Source organism: Lampetra fluviatilis, chromosome 41 (assembly GCF_964198595.1).
Source record: "Lampetra fluviatilis chromosome 41, kcLamFluv1.1, whole genome shotgun sequence".
NCBI classification, from domain to species: Eukaryota; Metazoa; Chordata; class Hyperoartia; order Petromyzontiformes; family Petromyzontidae; genus Lampetra; species Lampetra fluviatilis.
The window spans coordinates 9,733,595-9,760,718 of NC_136315.1; the positions used below are offsets into that span (position 1 = coordinate 9,733,595).

At 52.6% G+C, this 27,124-nt stretch overlaps 2 protein-coding genes across 2 annotated transcripts; one reads left to right on the top strand and one right to left on the bottom strand.

The window, feature by feature from the left end:
* The first annotated feature begins 613 nt into the window (after positions 1 to 613).
* LOC144946614 (uncharacterized) lies at positions 614 to 7,541 on the top strand. The gene is made up of 6 exons (XM_078875629.1): positions 614 to 701; positions 1,062 to 1,109; positions 3,076 to 3,157; positions 5,429 to 5,454; positions 6,702 to 6,728; positions 7,212 to 7,541. The coding sequence occupies exons 1-6, from the start codon at positions 648 to 650 to the stop codon at positions 7,365 to 7,367; spliced, it is 393 nt and encodes a 130-aa protein (XP_078731755.1). The 5' UTR covers positions 614 to 647; the 3' UTR covers positions 7,368 to 7,541.
* Positions 7,542 to 11,644: 4,103 nt separating this feature from the next.
* Positions 11,645 to 25,811, bottom strand: LOC144946535 (eukaryotic translation initiation factor 4E-binding protein 2-like). The gene is made up of 3 exons (XM_078875514.1): positions 25,573 to 25,811; positions 16,290 to 16,568; positions 11,645 to 14,198 (listed from the first exon to the last, which is right to left on the bottom strand). The coding sequence occupies exons 1-3, from the start codon at positions 25,703 to 25,705 to the stop codon at positions 14,167 to 14,169; spliced, it is 444 nt and encodes a 147-aa protein (XP_078731640.1). The 5' UTR covers positions 25,706 to 25,811; the 3' UTR covers positions 11,645 to 14,166.
* Positions 25,812 to 27,124: the final 1,313 nt, after the last annotated feature.

The following is a 27,124-nucleotide window of genomic DNA, read 5'->3' on the forward strand; positions in this document are numbered from 1 at the left end:
TAGAACCACACTGGGTTTAAAACCACACCGGGTTAAGAACCACGCCGGGTTTAGAACCACCCCGGGTTTAGAACCACACTGGGTTTAGAACCACCCCGGATTTAGAACCACACCGGGTTTAAAACCACACTGGGTTTATAACCACCCCGGGTTTAGAACCACCCCGGGTTTAGAACCACACTGGGTTTAGAACCACCCCGGGGTTAGAACCACACTGGGTTTAGAACCACCCCGGGTTTAGAACCACACCGGGTTTAGAACCACACTGGGTTTAGAACCACCCCGGGTTTAGAACCACCCCGGGTTTAGAACCACACTGGGTTTAGAACCACCCCGGGTTTAGAACCACACCGGGTTAAGAACCAGGCCGAGTTTAGAACCACGCCGAGTTTAGAACCACGCCGGGTTAAGAACCACTGATTTAAACAGAGCAGGGCGCGGAGTGTTCACGTGCATTATGCAGGCCGGAGGTCTATACAGCACAGACAACAACAACAACTACAACAACAACACCAACAACAACAACAACACAATTAATAACACTGCGTGACCTTACAAGGAAAACAAACATTTAATCGGCGACGTTTCTGGCAATTGTCCTTCTTCAGTACCGAGTCATTTTCGCAGCTGGATCGAAACTCGCAGTCATGGCTGATCAAAGGGAAGATCCGAAGATAACGACCCTGGAGACCCCACGGCGGGTAAGGGACCTACATCACTCTCACAGCCAGTATGTGTGACAGTCTACACCTGCCAACCATTCTCGTGCAAGCCGCTGATTCTTAAGCCATTCTACAGCATCCACATTTCCAGAGGAACAAATGTAGTTTTTTTGCTCGAAAGTAAAATAAAATCTAATGAAGCATTACATCCTGTGTCGGGTGGAGGAGGGTGTACGACACAACATTTTACTCGCGCGATCTGACCCAAGACAAATTGGTATTTGTTCGGCTGTAGCGTGGGGCGCCGTGCGGTGTCCGGCTGTAGCGTGGCCTGGTCCGTGCAGAGCGCGGCAATGCACGGAGCGGGCTCCGTGAATCGCTGCCGCCCTGTCCCCGCAGGCGCTGTGCTTCCAGGTGTTTGCCGGCGTCGTGAGCGTCCTCCTCCTGGTGAGCCACCGCACTCTGGGCCAACACCTCGGCGCTCGGCTCAGTGAAGCGTTCGGGAGCTGAGCGGATCTGACGAACGCGGTGGGGTCCGCTTTTTCATTTGTCCAAAGCACAGCGGCCAGCAACAAACAGCAACCTCAAAGTTGTGACATTAAGAGTGAACACGTGACTTCAATAGAGCAAGGTTACTGAAAGAGCTTGGGGGGGGGGGGGCTGGGGGGGAATAGGAGATGGGAGGGGAGCAGAGCGTTGCGAGGGCAGAAGCAGGGCGAGAAGTGTTGTGACCTGCACTGTGGTGAGTGGCTGAGTGAGTGGGTCAGTGAGTGAGTGGCTGAGTGAGCGGCTGAGTGAATTGGTGAGTGAGTGGCTGAGTGAGTGGGTGAGTGATTGGCTGAGTGAGTGGCTGAGTGAGTTAGTGAGTGAGTGGCTGAGTGAGTGGCTGAGTGAGTGAGTGGCTGAGTGAGTGGGTGAGTGATTGGCTGAGTGAGTGGCTGAGTGAGTGAGTGGGTGAGTGATTGGGTGAGTGAGTGGCTGAGTGAGTGAGTGGCTGAGTGAGTGGGTGAGTGATTGGCTGAGTGAGTGGCTGAGTGAGTGAGTGGGTGAGTGATTGGCTGAGTGAGTGGCTGAGTAAGTGAGTGGCTGAGTGAGTGGGTGAGTGAGTGGGTGAGTGAGTGGCTGAGTGAGTGGCTGAGTGAGTGGGTGAGTGAGTGGCTGAGTGAGTGGCTGAGTGAGTGAGTGGCTGAGTGAGTGGTAAATGGGACGCCATGTAGCATATCGGATACAAAACACGTGTCTCCAGACCTGGCTGTACAGGCTGTACGGGTCAACCAGTATTGGGATGAAGTCATGAGGTGAGTGCCACGCGTTACCGAGTGCGCGTGAGTTGCGGGGTGCACGCGCCACTGATTAACCCGGGCGACCACTCGTGGGTCACGCGCGTGACCGCTCAGTCGCTCACGGGACCCGTGCCGACGAACGCGCTCGCACTCGACTCGAGGGCAGTGCTGGACTAAGCTCGTGCCGGGCCTGTCGCATGCGTGTTATGAAGGGGCCCTAACTAAAATAAAACACGTAAATATTAAAACACATACATGTTTAACTTGCACAGTAAAGTAATTGTATTTTTTTTATTTGATATACAGCCAGCTAAAACGACAAATCGCTAACCTTAAACACCCAGTCGTTCATAAAAGTTGAAGGCGGTATAGTACTATCGTAATACAGCAAGTGCAGAATCCCTGAACCGGTATTGATAGCTTGAAATAATTTAGCGCGGGGCCCTTGAAAGTGCGGGGCCCGTACTTATGTAGCTACTTATGTAGTAGTAGTCGCTATTACACGTACTGTGGTAGCTGTAGTAGCTACTACCCGTGTAGTAGCTACTACTACATATGTAGCTACTACTACACGTGTAGTAGTAGCTACTACAGTAGTGTAGTAGCTGTAGTAGCTGCTACTACACGTGTAGTAGTAGCTACTACTACACGTGTAGTAGCTCCTCGTGACAAGTCACGATCAGCGAGGGCGAGGCCGCGGGCTCGATCAGCTCTCGGCACAAATCAGGCAGCGGCTAATCACGGGGCCCTTTTTGTTGTTGTCTTCACATGAGAAATGTGTCACACAGGTCGTGCCACCTGCACGGAGAGATGCCAGTGGGCGGACTCTGCGCTGAGGAAGGGGGAGTGGGCAGGGGGCGAGGCGGCAGCAGGAGCGGAGACGGCGGTCTGAGAGGCGGGGGGGGGGCACTTCTTTGCGTTCGTGTGAGCTCGGTCCCACCACACGCGGCTGATGATCCCCCCCTCGCCCCCCCCCACCTCGTCTCCCCCCCCCCCCCCTCGTCTCCTCGCCCCCCCCTCGTCTCCCCCCCACCTCACCCCCTCGCCCCCTCGCCCCCCTCGTCTCTCCCCCCAACTCGCCCCCCACCCCCCCCTCGTCTCCCCCTCACCTCACCCCCCCCTCGCCGCAGGTGTCCACGATCGTGTGCGGGGCGGCCACGACGACGCTGGTGCGGCAGCCCGAAATGGCCTTCCTGGCCCTCAGCGTGGCGCGTGAGTGCCGCGTGAACAGACGGCCGGAGCGTTAACACGCTGCGTTGCCGCGTGAACAAGCTGCGTTGCCGCGTGAACAGGCGACCGCCGCGTGAACAGACGACCGGCGCGTGAACAAGCCGCGTTGCCGCGTGAACAAGCTGCATTGCCGCGTGAACAGACGACCGGCGCGTGAACAAGCTGCGTTGCCGCGTGAACCGACTGTGTTGCCGCGTGAACAAGCCGCGTTGCCGCGTGAAAAAACCGCGTTGCCGCGTGAACAAACCGCGTTGCCGCGTGAACAAGCCGCGTTGCCGCGTGGGGGCACGGCAATGTCGCGCAGACACAAATCAGTTCAAAGGGCTCCCATAATGCGCATGCAAAACGTTCCCGTGGACTCAGTAACCACCCCCCTCCACGTGGCGAAAGAGCGCAGAAGCGTGGTCACCACATCTACGCCTGATGAAGCCAGTTGCAATTACTGGCGAAACGTCGTACTCAGATTGTAAATGTTGTGGCTTGGCTCTCCAACACGTCGGTGTGCTGTACTAGTCTATTACACTATACACTACACTATACACTACACTATACACTACAATATACACTACACTATACACTACACTATACACTACTATACACTACACTATACACTACACTACACACTACTATACACTACACTATACACTGCTATACACTACTATACACTACACTATACACTACTATACACTACACTACACACTACTATACACTACACTATACACTACTATACACTACACTATACACTACACTACACACTACTATACACTACACTATACACTACTATACACTACACTATACACGACTATACACTACACTATACACTACTATACACTACTATACACTACACTATAAACTACACTATACACTACTATACACTACACTATACACTACTACACACTACACTATACACTAGTGCTGTACTAGTGACGGATTGGCCACGTTCTGTTTACGTGACAACCCTTACTAGTTGGCTGTGTCGGGTGGTGACGGGTGTAACGACACATATATACATTTACGCGATCCAACCCAAGTCAGTGTTTGATGATGAATTCCCTGCGTCGCGAGTCGGCTCGGGCAGGTTATGTGTAGGCTGCTCATGGACACAATGACACGGTTGAGTTGCAGGACGCGTTGATACGATACGGGGGCGATTGCTGTGCTCATGTGGGGCTGTTGTGAGTGACCTCTGCTGACAAGAGAGCGTCGTAGTGAAGAAACACCTCGTCATGTTATCGGCCTTCCCGTGAGAGTGATACAGCTCTCGTATCTACCAACGGTAGGCATTTATACACAAATCGACAAAACAACAAAGCACTCAAATGCTGTCCCCATGACCCTCAAGTCCACACTACACAACCCCGTTGGCACTGCCAAAAGCCGAAAGAACAATTGCAGATCAGCTGACACGGCTCAACAAATTAGCCACGGCAATCAAGACACCGCGTACCGCACCGTACCAGCCACACGCCGTCCTACATCCACCTGTAGGCCGTGACCTGCGGTGTTCGCACAGCGCAACCTCGCGCCGTGACATCGTCTCTCATTGCAGCCGCGGGCGACTTCTTCACCGCCCTTGATTGGGTCTCAAACGGCGTGGCCACAATGTGAGAAGCTGATGGCAGTTAAATTTCGATTTAAAGCTTTCGTGACTGCAGGGATTCATCTTCTTGGTTCTTTCGGTAAAGTCACGTAGAAGGGAAATAATAAAATAATAAAAATAAAACACAACAAAATAATTCTCACGACGTTTCGGCCACAACGCAAGCAGCCGTCCTCAGGTGAAGACCAGGTCTGTCGGGGAGACAGCGTCGGGGAGACAGCGTCATTCAGACGCTGTCTCCCCGACAAACCTGGTCTTCACCTGACGACGGCTGCTTGCGTTGTGGCCGAAACGTCGTGAAAATTATTTTATTGTTTTATTTTTATTATTTTATTACTTCCCTTCTACGTGACTTTACCGAAAGAACCAAGAAAAAGCTGATGGCAGTGACTGAAGTGGGACATCTCTCACTCGGAACGCCTTCAAAGCCGCCAGAGACAAATTATACGGCGGTGTTGCAGCCGTTTCTAATAAGAAACAATCCACGTTGAAAGAATCATTGTATTGAAACATGTGAACACGACAACACTATGTATAGAACAGTATTTGGTGGGGCGGCGCCGCAACGCCCCCTCGTGGACGCACCGCGCCTGGCGAAGTGTAATTTTCAGCGCAGTGACGCGTCGCGCTGTTTGTGTCTCCGTCTGTTGCAGTGAGCGGCTCCGTGTGGCTCTTCATGGTGAGTGCTGCTGCGGTGGCGTGCGGCTCACCACTTACCCTGGGCACGCTCACCACGAGCTGAGGGGTCACGCTCTCAACGCACTCCACCCACTCTCCCCACTCTCCCCGCGCTCTCTCAACACTCTCCCCACGCTCTCCCAGCACTCTCCCCACTCTCTCAACACTCTCCCCGCGCTCTCTCAACACTCTCCCCGCGCTCTCCCAGCACTCTCCCCACTCTCTCAACACTCTCCCCGCGCTCTCCACCCACTCTCTCAACTCTCCCTGCACTCTCTAAACACTCTCCACCCACTCTCCCCACGCTCTCCCCACACTCTCCCTGGTTGTGTCTGTGTGCTCAGGGCATGGCAGATGTTCCACCGACCAGTCCAGCACGTGTCCTCGATATAAAAGGGGTGCCCCCCCCCAGTCTATCCATTATCTTAATAAGATCCCATTACTTCCCATGAAGACCAAATTTAGCCAGTTTTTTCAGCTTGTAATGTTAATTATATTAATACATTTTTTTCACCCCCAATATACATTGATTTTTAAAAGATAAAACGATATTATAGCACGTAAACTAAAGGCCATTGCCCGAAACGTCACAAATTATACATTTTCCCTTTTAAGGCCACACAGTGGTATTGCGGAACGTGTTGAGCGTTTGTTTATTTGTGCACCAGGGCCAATGCAGCATCAGCATCACCACCAGACCACTACGCAGGAGCCACGCGTACGCGTGGCTTTTCTTCCTGGTTCCTACTGTTGTGCAGCAGGAGACTAAGAAAGATTCTCGTCATGGGTGTCATCATGAATTCGATTATTATCGTTAATGTCACCAAATGATTGCGCGTGATATTAGGGTCGCGAGGGTGTATGCGACCATACTTCACCCCGCCGGTCAGTGGTGGGGGTCTCGGGGAGCGGTGGTGTAGCGGTTAGCGCGCTGCACTGCGAATCCGGCGGCCAACACCAGTGACGATTATCCGAACCGGTCCTTTTCCTCCCCTAGGTCGACTCAGCCTCAAATGAGTACCAGGTGCGATGTGTAAACATCTCCACTAGGGAGACAAAGGCGGCTGGGCGTGGTGCTGGCCACCCACCCCCTCGTGTGCCGTGCCGGCCTTCATAGGTGCTCGCTGACAGCACTTGCCCCTAGAGTCTGTAAAGGCTACACGGGGGATCTGTCTTTGTAGCACACTCAGAGAACACAGTTGCACGAGTTGGTGCGAGTGGCCCCGTGCGCGTGTCTTGTCGTTGCAGCTCTGGTGGTACAAGAGCGGCGTGCTGGTGAGTCTTCCGATAACAAAACCCACTCGCGTGACCGGCGTCACGCCACGGGGCAACGCATCTGAGTGGCGCGTCGCTCCGTGTGGTGGAGAACGCCCTGCGGAAGCTGACATCGCAGAACTACCTCCGAGATCCCGTCAATTGTAGTTATAACATTACTCAGCGAGGATTACACACAGCATGAATTGTCCCCTACCGCATCACAATTGCAACTGTTAGAACCTTATTGAGTAGGAGCGCGTTTTGGATTCCAACACTTCGGATGTTGGATTTCCCGCTCTTCAAGGACGCGTTTGGATATTTTTGCCAATGACCCCCACAAAAGACTCGCCCATCACCTCCCGTCCAGCGGCACGTGTAGGGGAACCAAGGCGTGACCCCCCCACCTACCTGCCCGAACTACTACAATGACTGTCAACCGCGTGATCCTAAGTCGAGTAAGGGAACTAAAAGTGTATCGGTGTGCCGGGCGTGTGGCCGCAGGACGAGGGCAAGGGGTGGCTGCTCGTGTCCCTGGGCCTGGCCGCCGTCTACCAGGCGCTCGTGTCGGCCGTGTTCGCCGTGCCGTGCCCCTCCAACCACACGGCGACCACCGCCGCCCCGGCCACCACCACCACCACCAAACACCCGATGTTCTAGGCCTCCACCACCACCACCAAACACCCGATGTTCTAGGCCTCCACCACCACCACCAAACACCCGATGTTCTAGGCCTCCACCACCACCACCACACACCCGATGTTCTAGGCCTCCACCACCACCACCAAACACCCGATGTTCTAGGCCTCCACCACCACCACCAAACACCCGATGTTCTAGGCCCCGGCGGGGCTGTTGGCCACATTCTGGACGCGACCGCAACTTGATTTCACGTGAGCCGCCGCGGCCACACGAGGCCCCCACTTCGAGACTGCCGCAGACGATCTCCATCCGGCGCCGCGAGCATCTCCCCTGCGTCGTATTATTATTGTTGTTGTTGTCGCACGGCTGCCGATGTCGATGCAGAAGCGACAACTGCAATTTCACATTCAGGTGGTCACGCCAGACAGATCAGTGTAACACGCAGCAGTAGTAGGAGGAGGCTTTCGCGAGCAATAGCATCCATAATACAGTTGATTTGGGTGAGATCTCGTAAATATATAAATGTGTCGTTAAACCCGCCACCACCCGACACAGCCAACTAGTAAGGGTTGTCACCTAAACAGAACGTGGCCAATTCGTCACAAGTACAGCACTAACCGGTGTGTTGGAGAGCGACGTCCATTTTTGGCTGTTGCCTCATGAAGCTGGGTGTAATTACTGGCGAAACGTCGTACTCAGATTGTAAATGTTGTGGCTTGGCTCTCCAACACGCCGGTTAGTGCTGTACTAGTATACTACACTATACACTACACTATACACTACACTATACACTACTCTATACACTACACTATACACGACTATACACTATTATACACTACACTACTATACACTACACACGACTATACAGTACACTATACACTACTATACACTACACTATACACTACACTATACACTACTATACACTACTATACACTACACTATACACTACACTATACACTACTATACACACTACACTATACACTACACTATACACTGCACTATACACTACACTATACACTACACTATGCACTAGTGCTGTACGAGTGACGAATTGGCCACGTTCTGTTGACGTGACGACCCTTACTAGTTGGCTGTGTCGGGTGGTGGCGGGTTTAACGACACATTTATATATTTACGCGATCTAACCCAAGTGCGTGTCGGCTGCGCTGATCATCGGGCTACTGCAGGGGGCGCATATTCTTGACGAGGCTAGCGACGCTGCGATGACTGCGAAACAAAACAATTGTCCCTGGGGTAGGAAGTGTTATTTCCTAATTGCTTATGCCTCAAAAGTACAAAAAATGGCGATTGTTCCCTACGAACTTTGCTTTTGTGACCAGGACAGTGATATTTTGAAATGTACATATTTTCAATGAGAAAACGTGGTGTGCATTTGGGGGCCGTCCATAAATGACGTCACGAACCTCGGGGGGGGGGGGTCAGACATTTGTGACGATGTGTGACGAGGGGGGGGGGTGAGAAGTGTGACGTCACATCAAAATGCGCAACTTTAAATAAAAATAGACAACACGTTCTACTTAATTAAATATACTTTTTGATGTTTTCTCCTACAACATCAGAGTGCAGCGCCACATTAAATACGCACTACAATGACAATAGTTTTAAGCGATTTGAAGCATGTTTTATTTGGGGGGGGCAGAGCTTTGTGACGTCATATTTGAGGGGGGGTCTGACTTTTTGTGACGCCGTGTGACGAAGAGGGGGGGGGGGTCAAAAATCGCCCAAAATCGCGTGACGTCATTTATGGACGGCCCCTTGTCTCATTCCTTCACACAAAGTCCTGGTCACAAAAGCAAAGTTAGTGGAGAATAAAATCCATTTTCTATACGTTTTAGGCATGAGCCATTAAAAAAAATACACCTCGCACCCAGCAACACAACTCGTGTAACATCGTGTGGTCATCTCCGCGTCGCCCTCGAATTGTCTCTGCGAGGGCGACCTGGGCTATGGCGGAGTGTCGTTCTCGTCAGCGGCGCGTGGCTCGCCCGCCGCCAGCGTCCTCACAGTGCCGCGCGGCCCTCGGCACGGAACGAGTTCCACTCCCCTGCGAGAGGGGAGTGGAAGAGACTCGCACGGAGCTCGGAGCACGGAGGAAGGTGGTCGTCTGAATTTTGACCTGAAACTTTCGTGACTGCAGGAATTCGTATTCTTTGGTTCTTTCAGTAAAGTCATGTGGATAGAGAAAATAATAAAAAAAATATTTTTTTTAAAACCCACATTTCGATGGTAACACAAGCGGTCATCATCAGGGGAAAAAAAACACCGCTTGTGTTGCGATCAAAACGTCGTGGGTTTTTTTTTTATCTGTTGTATGTTCTCCATTTACGTGACTTTACCGAAAGATCCAAAGGAAAGGTCGTCTGGTTTCAGGGTAGACTTTCACCACCGCAGGCGTTGTACACTCACCCGTACTCACCCCCTCATTCACTATCGCCAGCAAACCATCACCCAACCACACATCCACTCACCCATTTGTCGACGCCCACTCGCTCACCGTCACCAGTCCACTCACTCACCCACTCCTTCCGTCCACTCAACCATTCGCTTGCTCACCCCCCCACCCATTCACGTAGCCAAGCAAATCGCCACGGGGTGCACACGCGTCTGTCCTGGGAGCCCCCGCTCGCTCTCAGACGACTCGAAGAGCCAATTATCACGACCACATTCAGCGACTTGAGATTCGTTGGAAACGTCGCCGAGCATCTTCAGGTCAGAGACCAGGAAGTCGTTCAAATACTAATGTAATCAGACTATTACTGGTAGGAACGAAGTGAACCAGCCTACAATAGATTACATCGTCCGTCCGTCCGATTAGGTGTAGCAACATCGCCCCCTACTGCAAACACTTGGCAGGACCCTACAAAAACCTTTAGACTCGGTGACGCTTTCCTGGCTAAACAAGTGTAACATTCCCTTAGAATTCCCTGAGATAGCTTTTAATTAAAACATTTAAATTAAACATTAACTCACAGCGCCCTAAAGCCTACAGCTAGGCCTAAAGCCTAGAACTAGGCCTCAAACTCTCCCTTCGTATCGTACCCCCGCGTGTGTGAAAGGGAGTTAATGTTTAACAATGTTACATTCCCTGATGTTTGTAAATAGAAACATTTACATTTAAAGCTTTTACATTCATAATTAAAAATGTGAATTAAAAATTAAGTCACAGCGGCCTAAAGCCTACAGCTAGGCCTAAAGCCTAGAACTAGGCCTCAAACTCTTTCTTCGTATCGTCCGATTAGGTGTAGCAACATCGCCCCCTACTGCAAACACTTGGCAGGACCCTACAAAAAACATTACACTCAGTGAGGCTTTCCTGGCTAAACAAGTGTAATAATACATGATGTTTATATTCTTTGGTTATTCGTTCCTACCAGCCCACCCCGCAGGTACCTGTTTATACTGCAGGAATCCCCGTCAGTCAGGTCACGTGATAAGCAGAGAGGGGGGTGTGGGGCAAAGGTGATAGAGGGGGCACGTGAGGTAAGCTCGGGAGCTCACGAGTAGGTTCAAGGGGGGCGTGGCCAGGGGCAGAGCGAGGCCACGCCAGGAGGATAAAAGGAGACCCCGAGCGAAGGTTCGGGGCTGTTGTTTGGAGTGGGATCCCGTCGGGCTGCTGGAGTCTTCGTCACCGTCTTCACCTTCTCGGCGTCGTCAGCCAGGCAGTCTCTGTTGGCTGTCCTGGCTGAAGTGTAGTTACCCCTTGTAACCTGGCGAAGGCTACAATAGGTTGCCTCCCATTCCTAGTGTCTGAGTGTATCGATATATTTGTACAAGTTCACAAAGGCGCTAAATAAACAGAGAAAGAAGCTAACGCGTTTCTCGACTTGAGCCATTGTCCAGAGAGCTCGGGGAAGAGAGGATACCGGTGAGTGGAGGTTGAGCATAATGTGGTGAGTGGATGTTCATTGTTGTGACTTGCAGTGGTGGTTCAGTGTAGATGTGGTAAGTGGAGGAGTGATGTGCATTGTGACTGGAGTGTGGTGGTGGTTGGGCGTGGTGTGGCGAGTGGATGTCGTTGTTGCGACCTGCAGTGTGGTGGTGGTTGAACCCAGTGTGGTGAGCGAGTGTTTGAGCAATGTGCGTTGTGGCCTGCAGTGGTGGTGGTTGAAGTGTGGCGAGTGGATGTTTGTTGTACCATGCAGTGTGGTGGTTGAGACGGTCGCGGTGTGTGTGGTCTCGACCGAGTCTTCAACACGGATGGAGGGGGGCAGCAAATCGACGAGGAAAAGTTCACAGGAAGCCACGACGCACAAAACGCTCCAACGCCGTGGTGCTGCTGTTCACCTTTTTGTTGTAACCTTTAATTTCAGAAATGTGAACTGTACACATCCCATTCATCTCAACGCAAGCACAATTTCAACTTCTCGCACGCGACTCCGGCTGGTAGTCAAACACAATCACAGTATTAACAAGGGCATTTGTTGCCACCCACACACTCCCCCACCCCACCCTCACGGGCTCCACGGAACAAAAGTAAATCGGTCCCTCGCCCTCATCTCATCCCTTTCCGGAGAGAAGTCCAAAACAAAAGCCAAGAACCGAGGGGAGGAGTGGGGAGCGTCGCTGCGGTTTAAGCCGAAGAGAGCCAACACTTTTTTCCCCCCATACAGCAAGCTGCAGGTGCACGCGTTCAGAATCTTGAGAAATTCCACGCAGACTCGCAACCCTTCCGGGCCGTTTTGGCACGCACCGCTGTTTAAAAAAAGTTTTATTAACTTTTCAAGAGTCAAGAAAAAAAATTGCTGCTTCCAAAATTTTTTTTAAGGGAGTGCATTTGCACGACAGCAACCCCTCCTCCTCATTGTGGCGAGGAGCACGAGTCACCGCCGTACGCCACGTGCCCTTTGACCTGTGCGGCAGACCCACCGCCCCTCCCATCGGAGAGGCAAAGGTCAAGGTCGCCAACGCCGCTGTCGACTTAGCAGAGGAAGACGGCGGTTGTTGGTTTCCTCCGTGCAACTCATCTACGGAGGACCGGGCATGGCGAAGCACGCCGTCGCACGGATGGATTGGCAACGCACCAAGACAACCCCCCCCCTGCGACGCGCTCGCTAGGAACACGACGCGCTCGCTAGGAACACGACGCTCGCTCGCAGCCGGCGCCTCCGGACTAACGGGAGAGGCCGGCGGACTCACCCGACGCAAAGTGGTTCCCGGGGTGGGGGGCGTCTCGACGCCACCACCGTGTGATGGCGAGGCCCGTCCACTCGCAATTCGCGAGCATGCAACTTCGCAGACGCGCGTGGACAGAAATGAAACCTCCGTTTACAAATATTCACGCCGCAAGTTACGGGAGAATCCACGGTACCCTGCGGCCAAGATGGCACAGTCCAGGATTAGTCCCCGATTGGCCACTGGTCACAAGAGGCTGAGAAATATGACCAGGTAATTCAATTTAACTCGCGTCAATGGCACCTGACCTGGGCGGGATTTAGTTCAACCAAAGATTTCGCGAGCCCGTGTCGCCTGAACGCGCCACAATTTTTAAAATTAAAATTTGCATTGGGCGTGAAGGCACGCGGCACCTCTCGGTAAGAGCCAAGTTCCGGGGTTACGAGATAAAAAAAAAATACAAATCATTTAGCACCTCCACTTGCAATGACATTAACTGACCGAACTGTAAAAAAAATCCACAATATCGATAGAAACTTCTGTGAGCGCACACGCTCGCGCACACTTCTCCATGCTGGTTGGGAGGCAGGTGGCTTCAAATGTCCTCAATTCCACACCGCCGATCGTTGCAAAGACACGGAGAGGCTCGTTCCTGCCGGGCTTAAATCAAGGCGGAACGAGCGCAGGAACCAAATCCAAAACAAGCACGTTCCAAAAAGAGTCCTGCATCGAGGCACAGTAACCGACCTTTCAGAAAGGATTTGTGGAAGATTCCGGACTGGGAGTCTCAACGAGGCACAGAATCATCCTCCTCCGCACCGCACGACGGCTCCTGCGACGCGAGGAGCTTGCAAGAGAACAGCTCCACCCCCAAGTTACGTCAACGTTTAAGCGTCTCGGGTGGATTCATCGGGTAAGAGGGGGGGGGCAATCCTGGGACTTGGCGAACCAAAAAAAAATTGACTGTGAAGTTAACACCTTCAAAAAGGGGAGTTCGTTTCTGAAATGCACTCCTTTTAAAAACGTCGATAAAGAATCGTTCCGGCTTTAGTTTGGTTGCGAGTCGAGCGCCATGCTTTTGATAGGAAACGGTGAAACCGAGCAAGCGAGAGACTCTGCACAGACGTCAGCCAAGGACACGCGCCCATATCAACTACGAAAAAGTTTCGCAATCGTACATTTCGCCAAGTCCATTTGCAGCCGTATTCCATGGAGGTCGTTTTGTATAGCAATAAAACAAACAATTGCCATGATTGAGCGACACATTTTTTAGAACAAAAAAATTAAGCAAAGTCAAAACTTGCGATGGCACCGTTACACGCCAGAAACGACACGGCACCATGGCCACATTTCCTTTCGAAGCCAAGTTGTCTTTAAACTTTGGGTTCAAATTAAAAAGTAGACTTTAATCGTCTGCTCGGTTGAATAAACTAGGTTAAAAAAAGAGTAGAGAGCAGACACGATTACCTTAAGGCAACAATATAAGCGCAGGAGTAGTAGCATGCTTTTCTAAAGTACTATAATAACGTGTCCGTTTTAATGCCAACTTTTCATGATTTTTTTTTTCTTAGAACACAAAACATCGGTTCGCCTTGCACGGGGGCGACTGAAACGGGGTGCAAGCCAGACGAGCGCGGTGGAAACTGTCGAGTGGAACAGCTGGGATCTTCATCGAGACATCCATTTAGATGTCCATCTCGAATTGAGCATCCTCCCCTGCATGTCGGAATGCAAACACGGAACACAGAAAGAGACGACCCACGTCAGTCAGTGCGCCAGGGCGTGGCCCGGCAAACACAGCACAAACACAGCCGTCGTTGCTCTCACACACAAAGATATCCACGTATTGCCTTAACGGACTGTCGGGGCAAGTGCTGTTGGGCGAGCACCTGCGAAGGCCGACACAGAGCACACGAGTGTGGGTGGACAGCGCCACACTGCACAAGATACTAATTTGAGGCCGAGTCGACCTAGGGGAGGCCCAGGACCGACTGGTGTTGGCCACGTGGAATCGTACTCAGGTCACCAGGTTCGTAACGGTGTGCTGACCACAGAGTCACTGCTGCCCGCAGCGCACAAACAAATCTGATACGCACCCACCCACAAAAACAAAGACACACACACAGAGCCCACTTCCTCGAGAGAACCCCCGGACACCGGTGATGCAAGCGGCAAGCGGAACATAGCCAAGTGCACGGCAGCACAACGACACTGGCAGCAGCTCCACAAATAAAAAACAACGGCTCAGACAAATACTGGAGTAATTCTTGGCCTCCCCCCTCCCCCCGTGGAGGCAGAGCCCGTTGTGAGTTTTGTTCACAGATGGACGCATGGCTCAAGAGGCCGGAGCACTGAGCTGGGACTAACTGTGAACTTGGGTTACGATACAGGTTTCAGCCGCCGGCGAGTAACGCGGGGCTACAAGCGTTGTGGGGCGATGTTCTCAGCCTGGGTCACCCATGACTGCATAAAATAAAACCCACAACGTGAAATTCGGTTCTGCACTTAACTTGGCCAAAGTGGAGCGCTGAGAATAAAAAAAAAATATCGGTTTTGAATATCGGTGCCGTGGATGAACGTCGTACTCTGTGACAAGAGCGGGTGGGGAAATTCTGCCCCCCCCCCCCCCCTAGGATGCGTGGGCCAAAAGTCAGGTGAAAGAATTTCAGAGCCAACTCTGCAGTATCCGCTTCTGCACGGGGACGTTGGGTCTCATGACGGCGATGCCGATGGAGCAACGGGGATGAAACATTGCGAATCACAGCCTGGAATCGAACCTGGGTGTAGAGGACTAGAGCACAGTACACACAGCGACGAGACGGCTCTCCCCCACCTCACACACACACGTCCACGTGCAAACACCACCACTCGGCCAAATCACGCTGCAGGCCCAAATGATGCTTCGCGAGCACCTTTTGAGGCAGGCACGGCACAAAGGAGTTGCGTAACCAGAACTAGACACACAGACCACGAGAGCCGTCGCTATTCATCCGAAAGCGTCCGTGGCGTTACCGCGGCGCTTGCGCCAGGCTAGGTACACTATTAGATTGCACAAAGCAGGCCAAACGTCTCCCATGGCCACACAGATTTGGTAAGTGCTGTTACTGAGCACCGATTCAGGGCAGCAGAGCAATGTAGGGGGTGATGGTCATTACCACACCCAGCCACCTTTGTCTCCCGAGGCCTGATGTTTACATATTGCACCACGCACTCATTTTTTACGTCGATTTGTTGAGATATTTGGTACTGATATTAGCCGTGGCCAGGAATCAAACTCAGGTCGCTGGGCTCAGAGCGCAAGAGCGCCAACCACTACACCATCACTCCCTCAAACGCGATCAAAAACAAAGATCCCCCCGTGTAGCCTTAACAGACTGTTGGGGCAAGTGCTGTTAGCGAGCACCTATGAAGGCCGGCACGGCACACAAGGAGGTGGGTGGCCAGCACCACGCCAGGCCGTCTTTGTCTCCCCAGTGGCGATATTTACACACTGCAACAGGTAATCATTTGAGGCCGAGACGACCTAGGGGAGGCCCAGGACCAATTCAAATAATAATTGTCACAAACACAGAATGAGGCACGCACCTGCACGCAAACACAAAATGCCGAACGCACCTGCATGCACAATTACGCACACCGCACGCGCAAAATGACGCACCCTGCGTGCTCACACACACACGAATCGTGCACAATGACGCGCGCACACACATACACCGCGTGCGCGCACACACACACATGCACGACGCGGGCACAATGACGCACACACGCACACACGGACACAGCGGCACGTGCAGACGTGGTGCCGACCTGGCTTGTCGGTGTGGTTGGCCACGTTGTTCTCCGCCACCGCCTTGGTGGGCGACGCGGTCGGAGTGGCCGCCTGCTGCCCGCCCACGTTGGGCGAGGCGGCCGCGGCGCTGGCCGCGGCGCTGGCGGCGGCGTTGGCGGCGTTGACGACGGCGGTGGGGGAGCTCTTCCGGGGGTTGGTCACGCCGGGGATGTGCGGCAGCAGCGGGGGCGGCGTGCGCGCCAGCGGCGAGTTGCGGCACTCCATCAGAAACTTGCGGTCGTAGATGATGCGGGTGCCTGCGAGCACGGAGCGGGGCGGCGCACGCGGACGCGTGTTCAGCCGTCACCGAGTTCGCACAGTAGGGGGCAGCGATGTTTTTTTCTTTCCCCAAGAGTCATTTATCAACATTTTTGAAAAATGTATAATTATTTAAATACAACTTTAAATGCGATGATGGCTTGCAGCCCTTCGACAACACTGCTGGATGAATGCCCCTCCCCACACAGTACGTCATCATGTGGGGGTTGTATGATCATACATCACCCAAGTTGGTCAGTGCAGGATGCAGAAGTGGGGGGGGGGTTCCCGGGAGTGGTCTGACATGGTAGGCGTGCGGGGTGGGGAATCGAACGCTGGTTGCTGGGTTCGCAGCACCGTGCGTCAACTATCGAGCCACCAATCCAGCCGCACCACGGCGCGAGTATATCCAACGCCTCTTTACGAAAACGGCCTGGCAGCCGTTTCTGGGGTACACACAATGCATCACTGTGCATTTCCTCCAAGCCACGTGGGATGATTTAAAGTCCCCCCAGCGACATAAAATAAAAATCTTGAAGAGCAGCAAAATAAATACCAAACGCCTCGAAATAAAACACCGCCCTCTTGCGCCACGCCGTCGTTCATTATAAACAATAACTATTTATTTACTCGGGAAAGCCAACCACACTTATTTTCCGGGAGGGTCCCGCTACACAGGAGAGATGTTTGCCCAACACCAATGACGTGTGTTGTAATTGTTTTTGGCCCTGGGAGGAAACTGGAGGAGCCGGAGAAAACCCATGCAGATCAGATGGAGAAAACCTGCAAACCCCACTCAGAAAGGTGCCCACCCTGCCAGACCACACCAACCCCAAAGCATCGTGTCTCCTCGCAGATTTGTTTTGACTCAATCAGCTGCTGCAGTAATGAGCTCCATGGCAGAAGCGCCCCCTAACACCACAACACGTGCCATTCAAGATCCCCCCCCCCGCATGATGCAGGCAGAGCCAGAGCTGAGGCGGGGGGGGGCAGAGGCATTTGACAATTTGTACAAAAATGCGGCACGTGACCAGGCCAAAAGGCTCGAGCGCCGCGTGCCAGAGCAGGGAGCACACAAGGTCGCCCCAACAACACTGGCAGTGCCGCCACCGCCGCCTCCTCCTCCTCATTGCTTTTGTTTGCAAAGCCAGCTCGGGTCGGGCGGGTGAGCACATGGCGTTCCGATCCAACACTGTACACAGGCAACCACAAGTGCGAGTTGGTCACTCCCAAGCCTTCTGCAAGCGAAACAGGCAGAACAGGACTTGTCATTTCCACCGCCGCTGCTTCTTGTCAAACGCTTCTTGCAAAACTTGTGGGGTTTTTTTTATCTTCCCACGAGAGCCTAAAGTGTCTCGGTTATTTTCTTACGGCGAGCCGATGGGGCCGGGCTACGCGCGAGACATACTGGCGGGCGCACGCTCGTAGTCAACAGGGTTCACGTTGCGTGGGGTGCCGTGTGGTGCCATCGCGCAAGCCAGGGGGGGGGGGGGGCGAGAGGTGCATTGCCATCTACGGATGCAAATGCGCCAAAACTAAATGTTAATTATTGTTAACCCATCGCTTCGTAGGTGTTCACCAGTTGTGCCGTCCAGCTCGTGGATGCAATTGTTTTTTAATCTTTGTTATTACCGCCCTTGTTTTACAAAGGAAAGTCTGACTGAAGAGTCCTGCCAATGTTCGCAGAAGGGACTGATGTTGCCATGTGCAATCCCAACTGAGTTGTGCAGCAATGGGATGATTGGCCAATACCAGTTACATAGGAGTTATTTCTAGCCAGGGACAAAAAAAGGGCAGAGAACCCAGAGAATACCCAGCAGACGCTGCATACGAAGAGGAGACACTCCTGGCCCACAGCTCACAGCTGTACATCTACAACGCCTGGCAAGAACCAAAGGTGGTCACCCATCCAGTTGCTTAGCAACAATGCTTTCGAGAGACGACGTGATTGGGGTCACGGGTAATGATGACGATCCCATTCAAATCTGGTAAATCAACAACTCCGACATTGTTCGCTGGGTGAATGCTAAGCTTATGTCGTATTTTATATTTAGGTTGCAATGAAATGACGCATCGAGCTCGGACACGGCTTAATGTGCGAGACGCGAAACTAAACAGCATCTGCTCAAGTGGCCGTGCCCCAATGCTCATTCCCACTGCCCCCCCCCCGCCAACTGTGGACATTCCACAATCCACAAAGGGGGGCACAGTCTCTCCATAGGCCTAGTACACCGCCCATCGCCGTCTGTATCTGTGCAAAGAGTCGGTGGATAAGGGAACGAAAGCCTGGGCAGACTAAAGCAAGGCCAGTTATCGTCTCGTGCGGTCCCCATCGCCCGTCCCCATCGCCCGCCGGCCAGAACCCAGAGGCCACGGCACCGACGGACGGACGGCACGTGCCAGGACATGCCGCCAGCGTGACGCACCGATACTCAAATCGCGCGACCAATACCCTCGTGGGCTGCGGCAACAGGAAATGACGCCGCACATTTTGTTGCCAGCGCCAAGTCAGTGGGAGTGGCGGGTTGTTTTTGTGGGAGGGGTGGAGCGAGGTCTGCAGATTTCAGTTTTTCGTTGAGTGTCCTCTTTCAAGCGATGACAAACCTCAACAGCTTTCCGCGGCTTTCAAAATAAAAACAAACAAGAAACGGGCCGAGCGACACATTGCGCAACAGAACAGAGAAACAGAGAGAGCGGCGACATCGCCGCAGTCCTGGAGCCGAGCTGAGACGAGACCTCGAGGACGAGCACTACTGCCGCTGCGCCGTGACGCACCCCCCCCCAGCCGACCACCCCTTCCAGTCGTACAGACAGCTGGGGCAAGTGTGATGTTAGCGAGCACGAGGGTGGTGGTGTTCACAGCACCACGCCTGGCTGCCTCAGCCTCCCCAGTGCCGATGTTAACACGTCACATCAGAGCACCCATTGAAAGGCAAAACAGGAGAGGCCCAGGATTGATTCAAATCATTTCCACTGATGGTAGCCTCTGCCGTGAATCAAACTTGGTGAGCGGATTAACAGCGCACTGCCCTAACCACTGTCACTGCTCCTTCCTTTGAGCGTTGGTACGCACTAGCGCACTAGCTTCGTTTAAGCAGTGGTGTGGTCAGCATCACGCGCACGCAACAGCAGCCCCTGTTCAGTGCCAAATGTGAATGTCACCCATGAAGCCTGTGACAGACCAAGTGCACGCTGAGGCCATGTGAAGTGGCAAACGTTCACCGCGAGGTCACGGAACAGACCCTTGCACAGCGGGTTACGTATTCATGAACAACAAAGATCCCGCGGTTAACCTTGTGACCTCGTGCAATTTCCATTGCAAGTTTCTACGAAGGCTGGAACTGCACGATTGGGTACATCGGGTCAGAACCGCGGCCAGCCACCTCTCTCCGTCTCTCGAGAGCTGATGTTTACATGCTGGACCAAGTCAAGACAAGGATCCAGAGACCACGAGACACAAACGCGATTCATGGGAATACCACACACACACACGACGTACTTTCACACTGCAATGATCGTGAGTACACAGAGTTCAGGGATGGGTAATGGGTGAGGCCCGTTAACAGTTACCCGGTAATTGCTGTTGACCACAGGCGATAACCGGTTACCAAAGTCAGGAACCGGTTGTTTTCCAGTGAATTTTCGTCAAAACACCGATTGGCACACGCACGCACACGCTGTACAAACATGTTCTCATTTCTCAGTTACGGGGTAAAGGTGCAGCCCTGAAATTGCTTGCTCACGCCACTGCCGATGGAGTGGCCTCCACGGAAGTGAGTCGGTTGCAAATTCAGTGCACCAACTATGACACCGCGGCAGCTTCCTTCGTTTCTCGATTAAAAATGTTAACAAACGTGTTTATTGCTAAACAATGTGTCTACACTAGGTAAATCAGTAACCGTTTTAACCCGTTCTTTTCCGTCAGTTACCAACAACGTTAAAAACCATTCTCAACAACCCTAGTAATGGATAACGTAAGCTTATTTATCTAGCTCATTCTACGAGATAAACTTCTGCAATAAACCGCGGGCCCCTGGGCGTCCTGGCTCCTTCCCACCCCGGGTCTGGCCTACGTCCCAAAGTGGCCGCCGCCGCCACAACCAGGAGAACAACAACATCCAATGAAGTCGGTGGGCCGGTTTGCTGGCACATTGGCGCTTTACGTAACAGTGGCAAACGGTAACACATTGGCCACTTGTCGCAGAGGATTGCGGTAGGCCGCCTTAGTTATGACTGCACATGTAAAACCGTCCAATGCTACACGCCGTCTGTTTCACGGTGAACGCCAAAGATCGCCTGACGTCACATGACGATTACACATTTACCAAAAGTCGAAACAATTCCACAGCAAAATACTCCTTTGGAAAACATGGCAACATCGGCCAACACTGCAAACGTACTGCAGTCCGTCAAGCTCAGCACCCTCACGAGTCTTGTGCTATAAGTATGGAACAAATTCCAAATGTATAAATGATAATTGCGAGTAACCAGTCGCAAAGTGGCCCGCAGTGCACCACATGTTACAATGGCCAGCAACAACCATCACTATCAAAGTTGTAGATACTGCTTAAGAGTTAACAGGCTTCTTGAAATGTGCAAGGTCACAAGAGCTTTGGGAAAAGAGATGGGAGGGAATCCCAAAGTGGAGCAGAGCGAGGGAAGAAGCAGAAAGAGGAGCGTTGTTGTGACCTGCAGTGTGGCGAGCGAACACAACGGGGATGAAAGATGAAGCAGCCTCGAGCAGAGATCGCGTCCTCCCACCACGGGTGGAGGGATCAATATGCGAAGATCACAGGAAGAGAAACCGCGGCAGTAGCGAGAGAACAGAGTCGAGGCGACTGGCCTCAGGTGAGCGAGCGAGTGGATTCAATTAGCGAAGTGCTGGATCAGTCACCCAGTCGACTGCCTCACGGCGAATTCGACCGAGCGTAACGAGAGGTAGGGGGCACCGGGTGCTTGGTTTTCCACCTCGCACAAACGTGACCACTCGAAAACACACAGGCGGCCCCATCTGCCAAACAATCATCGATCACACGATGCCGATTGCCAGATAGCCCTTGTTGACGGCTCGCTCCCGTCTGTCGCAACCGTTTTATGAGCAGTGGAATTGTCCGCAGCCTCTCTGTGCACATGATGCACATGATAGCGTTACAAGTGTCCAGAGCCATCAGACCACATCAACCTATCAAGCTCAAATCCACAAACGTAAACAGAATTTAAACGCCCCCCCGAACCCATATCTGACGTATTCCTTATTTTAATTATTATCGACCCAGGAAACCCATATCACAGCTCAAGAAAGACGTATCCAGTGGGTTCTCAAATTTGCTTCGTAGTTTTTGTTGTGTAAGCTACGGGAAGAATCTGCGGAGAACGCGGAAGCCGCCTACGACCAAAGCGACGGCAGAGCGCACAAACTCCTCCACGCAAAGCAGTTGCCCAGTCGGGAACTGAACTCGGCTTCTCCTTGCTCGGGGGCACACACGTGTGTTATCCCTGACGCCACACTACACTCCTTAGGGACCCCATACATTTAGTAGGAACGCAAAAAGCTGTCAAAACTGGACCCCTCCCCCCCTCCCTGTACACACGCGGACTTTTTACACCCCCCCAACCTGCGTACGTACGCCTGACCCCCCTCCTCCCATCCTATAGAACGGCCGATATTTAATCCACGCAGAAACGATCAATGATTAATAATATTAACGTGTTTAAGCAAACAGATAGTCCACCGCCGGCTGCATTATTATCGAGGCTTCACCCCCCCCCCGTTTCCTATGCGTGCGTACATTGTCAGTAGACCCCCCCCATACGCAGCGTACGCATTTGGGTTCACCCCCCTCCCCCCTCCATGCGTTACGTACTAAATGGACGGGGGCCCCGTGCCTTGTAAACATCAATAAACCGCGCGATTGCAACAGCCACTGGGCCGAGCCAGCTCGCACAGGTGGCTAAAGTACCAAGAAAAACAAACAGACACCACCCCCCTCCCCCCGAGTTGTACTTGAACTGTCGGGGTCACAGCGAGACGATGAAATTTGAGACGAATGTTGTTGCTGCTGGGTGCAGCAGCTCCCCTGATGCTTATTCTGTTACAGCCGCGCCACTTGGTGTCAACCGCAAGAGTTGTTTACGCGTCAACTAATTCACGTTCGCGTGTGCTTTAGAGATGCCTCACCTGGCAAGTCCAGCCATGGGTGCCTTCACTGCCTGCTCAAAACAATCACAATCATTGTGCACTGCCCCTACCCGCACCGACCAGGATGACGAAGTATGACCAAATATCCGTCAAGGCCCGCAAGGAGTCCATCATCCAGCAGTTGACTTGACATCACGGCCTGTACATCTACACAATGTGGCTTCCCTCGTCACAGTAAGGTCATCATCTGACATTTCTATCCACTTCTGGATGAAGACCAAAGTTGGATTTTTTAAAAAGAAACCAAGGCCATTGTTGCCATGTCGGCGAGTGCGGTAAACGTTGGCCGTGGTTAAGCGCTCCGAGCTAGAAATCAAGAGTTAGATTCCAGGCCACGAATAACTTCAGTCGCGATCGATGTCTGAACCCGACCTTCGCATCCAGCGTGTTGGAAAGTGCGGCGAAGTACGATTCATGGCATACATGTACTCTTATACGTTATTTAAATGCTGTGTATACGTGTTTGCTGTCAGCGGACACCCTGGAAACTCTTGCTAAAAGCGAGATATTCCATCTCAAGGGACTCTCAAGAACTAAAATAAACAAGGCACCCCCCATGACTGACACTGCGTGGCACTGCCACAGGGCTGCACGTGCAGTGCTCCATCACAATTAAAACAAGAAAACGGAGCTACAGATACTGGACAAAAACAAGTACAGTGAGCACGTGCTCGCGCTGGGGACACGTGCTGACGTCACCCCAAGTCACGTGTGGGACAGTGCGTAAAGGGGCGGGGAGGTGGTGGGGGGGGCGTGCTGCCAGAGCCAATCGCAATGCACCCGTGGAAGTTCACGTGACGTGTCAGCAGCCAATGGGCGCCACGAACGGCAGGCATGCCGATGCGCTCCACAAAACGTAAACACGTGGTGACTGACGCGTGCTTCCTTGACAGCTGACGGGAGAAGCAGGGGCAGAGGCCGAAGCAAGGGGCAGCAGCAAGGGAGGGGCAGAGGCCGAAGCAAGGGGCAGCAGTGAGGAGCAGGATTTTAAGAGAGAAGCAAGCAAGAAGCAGATGCTGAAACAAGGAGATGGCAGCAGCTGACGGGAGAATAACCTGAAACAAATACGCAGTGGCTGAAGCAGCCGAGTATCAGTACAAGTTTAAGCAATCGCTTAAGTCGAGAGATGAATAAAAAAACATCCATAGAAGCAAACAGCAATGGCAGACTAATTAACAGCGGCACAATGATTGGAAGCAGAAGCAGCATAACACCGCAAAAGCACGGGGGCAGTTCGCCTCCCCACTGCATCAGAATCATCAGCGGCACTTATATATGAAGCGGCAGCGGCGTGGAAGCATGGCCGCAGCACGAGGCGGGTCCCCTCCCCCGCGGTATGCAACGAAACTCCGCTCCCGCTTTGTTTTTCAACTTTTAATTTACAACTCCCCTCGTGTTTGCTGCCAGTTATAACGATTGGTGCGAAACGTGGCCCGCCTCTCGCTACACTTCTCACAAAAGCGCATTTAAGCAGAATGTTACGTATTTTTTTGTTTACAAAAGTTATCATTATACCAGAGAAGGTGGTGTTTGTTTTACTGAAGGGGCCCGAGTCTGAACCCAGAACGCAACTACCCAGGGCGGTGTTCCTTGGCTCATCCCCAAACCCCTCATCCAAAGCTTCTCAGTTCGAGCCAGAACCCTGTTGGCCAAATAAGTCCGGGGTCATGGGCCGCAGGCCAACTCTGAAGTCTTTAAACTATTTATTATTTAGCCGGGCAAGGCTCAATTAGCTGCTATACAACTCGTTATCTTTCAGAAGCGGCCTGGCCACAACGACAAACTCAACGAAGTGGCTCATCACCACGTGGACATTTACATCGGCCAAGTGCTCGTAACGTGCCATGTCGATTCGAAACGTGGTGGTGGTATCCACGATGGTCAAAAGGGCGAGAAGAGAGACAGCGCACACTCCGAATACACAGCAGCAGCAGGCGTCGTCAGGATCGAACCCACGACCTCCTGCGTCCCAGGCGAGGGAGTTAACATCTCTCCGGGTCTCGGTTATTAAACTCATCATCATGTCGGCTCCCCCACCCTCCCCAAGCTGTAACAACGTGGTGGTGGTTGTGAATGACGGGTCCTGGTCGAGTGAGAGTTGCTCGGCGTGTGCCTGCGGTTAAAGGCGTCTCCTGGGTTCGAGCTCAGGCCTCGGGGCACAACAAGACGCGATCCCCTCCTCTCTCGCCGTGTAACCTCAACATCGCGACGCGATTCCACCCCCCACCACCACCACCCACAAGTTAGAGGCGAGGCGACCCCACGAGATTCGCAAGCAACAACACAACAACCACAACAGCAGTGTGCGAGTGTGGTGCTTATGGTGGTTGATGTTGGTGCGGGTAACGGTGGTGATGGCGATGTTTGTGACGATGGTGGTGATGTTAATGTCGATCGTGTTGCTGATGGTGGTCGTTATATTGGTGATGACGACGGTGCTATTATTGCAGGCTGATGATGGTGGTAGTGCTACTCATGATACTCCTGATGATGATAGTGATGAAGACGGTGCAATAGCAGTCGCGATGCTGGGGGTGGTGATACCAGCTGGTGTCTGCTGCTGACCGCGCTATTAGCCAGAGGACGAGACCGATGCCGACCATGATGCAACTTGCGACCATGTGCTGGTCACGGTGCCGATGACAATTCTACTGCTGATGACAGTCTTACTGCTGAGCGTGTGCCTGCTGACGATAGCGTTTACTGCTGATGAGAGTGGCGCTTGACGATGATGGTGGTGTTCGTGGTGGTGTAGATGATGATGGAGGGAGCCACGCGTGGCGCCGCTGCCGCTGCTGCCGCACCCCCAGGCGTGGTGGAGAAGAAGGTCCCGCCCGGCGTGGTGCAGTAGTCGTGAGGTAGTTGAGAGGCGTCGCTCAGCAGCACCCTCCGCGTGGGGATGGCCCGGCTCTCCGTGTGCGAGCGGCTGCACGACATGGCGACTTCTTCTGCTGTTGCTCTTGCGGTCCCTGCTGCTGCTGTTGCCTCTCTCCCTGATGCCGCCCGAGCCAAGGCCTCGAACCCGCCCCCCACCTCCACTTCACTCCTACGCGTGGTCCCGCCCCTAGCGTAGACACGCCCCTCCCAGTTTAAGTACCGCCCTTATTTGGCCCCGCCCCTCGCGTGGCCACGCCCCCACTCAAAAGTACCGCTCCACCCCCCCGTGGTACCCCCGCCCCCTCTCTTTAGTAACGCCCCGCCCGTCACTTCACTCCTCCGTGTGGCCCCGCCCCTCTCTTAAGTACCGCCCCCCACTTCACTCCCCCACGTGGCCCCGCTTCTCACGAGCCCCGCCCACACCACCAAGCTCGCCCCGCCCCCTCCTAAGTACCGCCCTTCGCCTCATCTAGAACGTGACGTCACAGACAATGCAATAATATTTCGATTTAAAGCTTTCGTGACTGCAGGGATTCGTCTTCTTGGTTCTTTCGGTAAAGTCACGTAGAATGGAAATAATAAAAATAAAACATAATAAAATAATTGCGTTGTGGCCGAAACGTCGTGAGAATTATTTTATTGTTTTATTTTTATTATTTTATTATTTCCATTCTACATGACTTTACCGAAAGAACCAAGAAAATGCAATACAGTTATATTTTATTTTCTAACTACGCGACTTTACCGAAATAACCAAAGCGTATGGATTCCTGCAGTCACGAAAGCTTCAAATCAAGAATGCAAGAATAGGAAGATGCAATCCAGGGACTTACGAACGAGTTCGGTTTCCAGAGGTATGTTCGTGAGTCCAACTTTACAAACCCTGTCAATTCCAAACACCTTGTACGGCGTACACACAAAACACGGGGAATGGCTTTAAAAGTTGTATAATTTAATGTAGACGTAGATGCCACTGATTCTTCACGTTCTGCAGACGTGGATGCCACTGGTTCTTCACGTTCTGTAGATCCACTGGTTCTTCACGTTCTGCAGATGTAGATGCCACTGGTTCTTCACGTTCTGCAGATGTAGATGCCACTGGTTCTTCACGCTCTGCAGATGTAGATGTCACTGGTTCTTCACGTTCTGCAGATGTAGATGTCACTGGTTCTTCACGTTCTGCAGATGTAGATGCCACTGGTTCTTCACGTTCTGCAGATGTAGATGCCCCTGGTTCTTCACCTTCTGCATATGTAGATGCCACTGGTTCTTCACGTTCTGCAGATGTAGATGCCACTGGTTCTTCACGCTCTGCAGATGTAGATGCCACTGGTTCTTCACGCTCTGCAGATGTAGATGCCACTGGTTCTTCACGTTCTGCAGATGTAGATTCCACTGGTTCTTCACGTTCTGCAGATGTAGATGCCACTGGTTCTTCACGTTCTGCAGATGTAGATACCACTGGTTCTTCACGCTCTG